Source organism: Pinus tabuliformis, chromosome Q (genome assembly GCF_031772625.1).
Source record: "Pinus tabuliformis cultivar Carrire ecotype Pingquan chromosome Q, CPIR1, whole genome shotgun sequence".
NCBI classification, from domain to species: Eukaryota; Viridiplantae; Streptophyta; class Pinopsida; order Pinales; family Pinaceae; genus Pinus; species Pinus tabuliformis.
In genome coordinates, this window is record NC_142296.1 from 514,047,128 (window position 1) to 514,048,736 (window position 1,609).

Genomic DNA, 1,609 nt, shown 5'->3' on the forward strand with positions numbered 1-1,609 from the left:
CCACCGCTTTTCTTTCCCGACTTAAATACTCTTTCAGATAACTTTTCTTGTGATGGGAAGTTTCAGTATGTACTGCGAGGCAGGTCTACGAAACGCAACCCCGGAAACAGATGGAACGCAAACAACGGAACTCGTTAAGGAAAGGTATGGCAAATCCAGAGATCCGCAATAACCTTAATTAAAGAAAGGTAAATCGGTTTCTCCATCTGGAGATCCGCAATAACCTTGAAATGCCGAATATTCCCTCCTAGTGCGTAAAATGAGGCACAATGGCCCATATGTAGCCTGTAAACCCTCGAAACGGGCACCCAGCTCCAAAAATGGCCCGAATAACATGATCAGATAAGCCGTGGAATCGCAACATCAATACCGTAACACATCTATATTTAAAGACCTTTAATATCGTTTGTTCATCAATGTGATTTCTCAGACTAAGCAAATGATCATCTGAAGGATTCCCACGGATCTTATTATGATATAAATTCCTTGAATAAGAGGCCAACAAAGCATAGGATCAAAAAAACAAATGTAAGAAAAGGACCAAATTAAAATTTAACAGCTTAGCATTCTTAGCATTCTTAATTCCTACACAAAACATAACAGAAAATATTGTTTCGCTCATTTTACCCTAATTGCTCCGCATTCTTCACAGACGAGGAAACAAATTCCAGAAACGCAAGGGGGCGGTGTCAAGAGACACCATAAAAGAAAGAAGGAAAGAAATTAACAGACTTAGTTGACGAATCCATTTGAAGAATTGATTCAATCAACCGCCGAAGCCATAGAGGGTCCTGCCCTGCCTCTTCAAGGAGTAAACGACATCCATGGCGGTCACTGTCTTCCTCCGGGCGTGTTCAGTGTAGGTGACGGCATCCCTGATAACATTCTCGAGAAAGATCTTGAGAACTCCCCTCGTCTCTTCATAGATGAGACCGCTTATGCGCTTGACTCCGCCTCTCCTAGCCAGCCGTCTGATGGCAGGCTTTGTGATACCCTGAATGTTATCCCTCAACACCTTACGGTGCCTCTTTGCTCCTCCCTTTCCCAAACCCTTCCCTCCTTTTCCGCGACCAGACATCTTTCCTGCTTTTCTTCTTTACCTCTTCTTCAACAACAGATTCAATTCAATGTAATGCTTTGAAATCTTCCGGCTCACCCCTTTTATGGTCACGCATCCACCTGAAAATTCAAATTCCTATGACTTTGGCGCCAAATGAATCTCAGCCGTCAGATTCGCAAGCGCCCATCGACGTCTCAAACACACCCACACGCGGATCAACCCAACCAGGGCAAGGATCAACGAAAAGACACCACTGCTCGGCGGACTTTCTTTATTATGAAGAAAGGTAAAATCTAACTCACCGACAGATTGCTGGGCAAAGTTTCTTTCCTATATTCATTACTAATTAATACGGGTTACTAATTAATAGTAGTAAACAAATCATATAACCTTAAATATATTATTATTATTATCTAATTTTAACATAGTGGTCAAAAATCTATAAAGACATACATATTCTATTTTTTTATGTTTTGAACTTATGACTTTTTAGAAGGGAACACATGCTCTTAACTATTAGGCCTACTCAAAATGTATAAATGTTATATA

General features: G+C 40.8%; 1 protein-coding gene across 1 annotated transcript; it reads right to left on the bottom strand.

The window, feature by feature from the left end:
- Positions 1-545: 545 nt before the first annotated feature.
- Positions 546-1,138, bottom strand: LOC149220416 (histone H4-like). The gene has a single exon (XM_089382804.1). The coding sequence runs from the start codon at positions 1,076-1,078 to the stop codon at positions 767-769; it is 312 nt and encodes a 103-aa protein (XP_089238930.1). The 5' UTR covers positions 1,079-1,138; the 3' UTR covers positions 546-766.
- Between the last annotated feature and the right edge of the window lie 471 nt (positions 1,139-1,609).

Bases quoted from the DNA above. Each gene is read 5' to 3' on its own strand.
- LOC149220416 (XM_089382804.1), bottom strand. From the start codon at position 1,078: ATGTCTGGTCGCGGAAAAGGAGGGAAGGGTTTGGGAAAGGGAGGAGCA.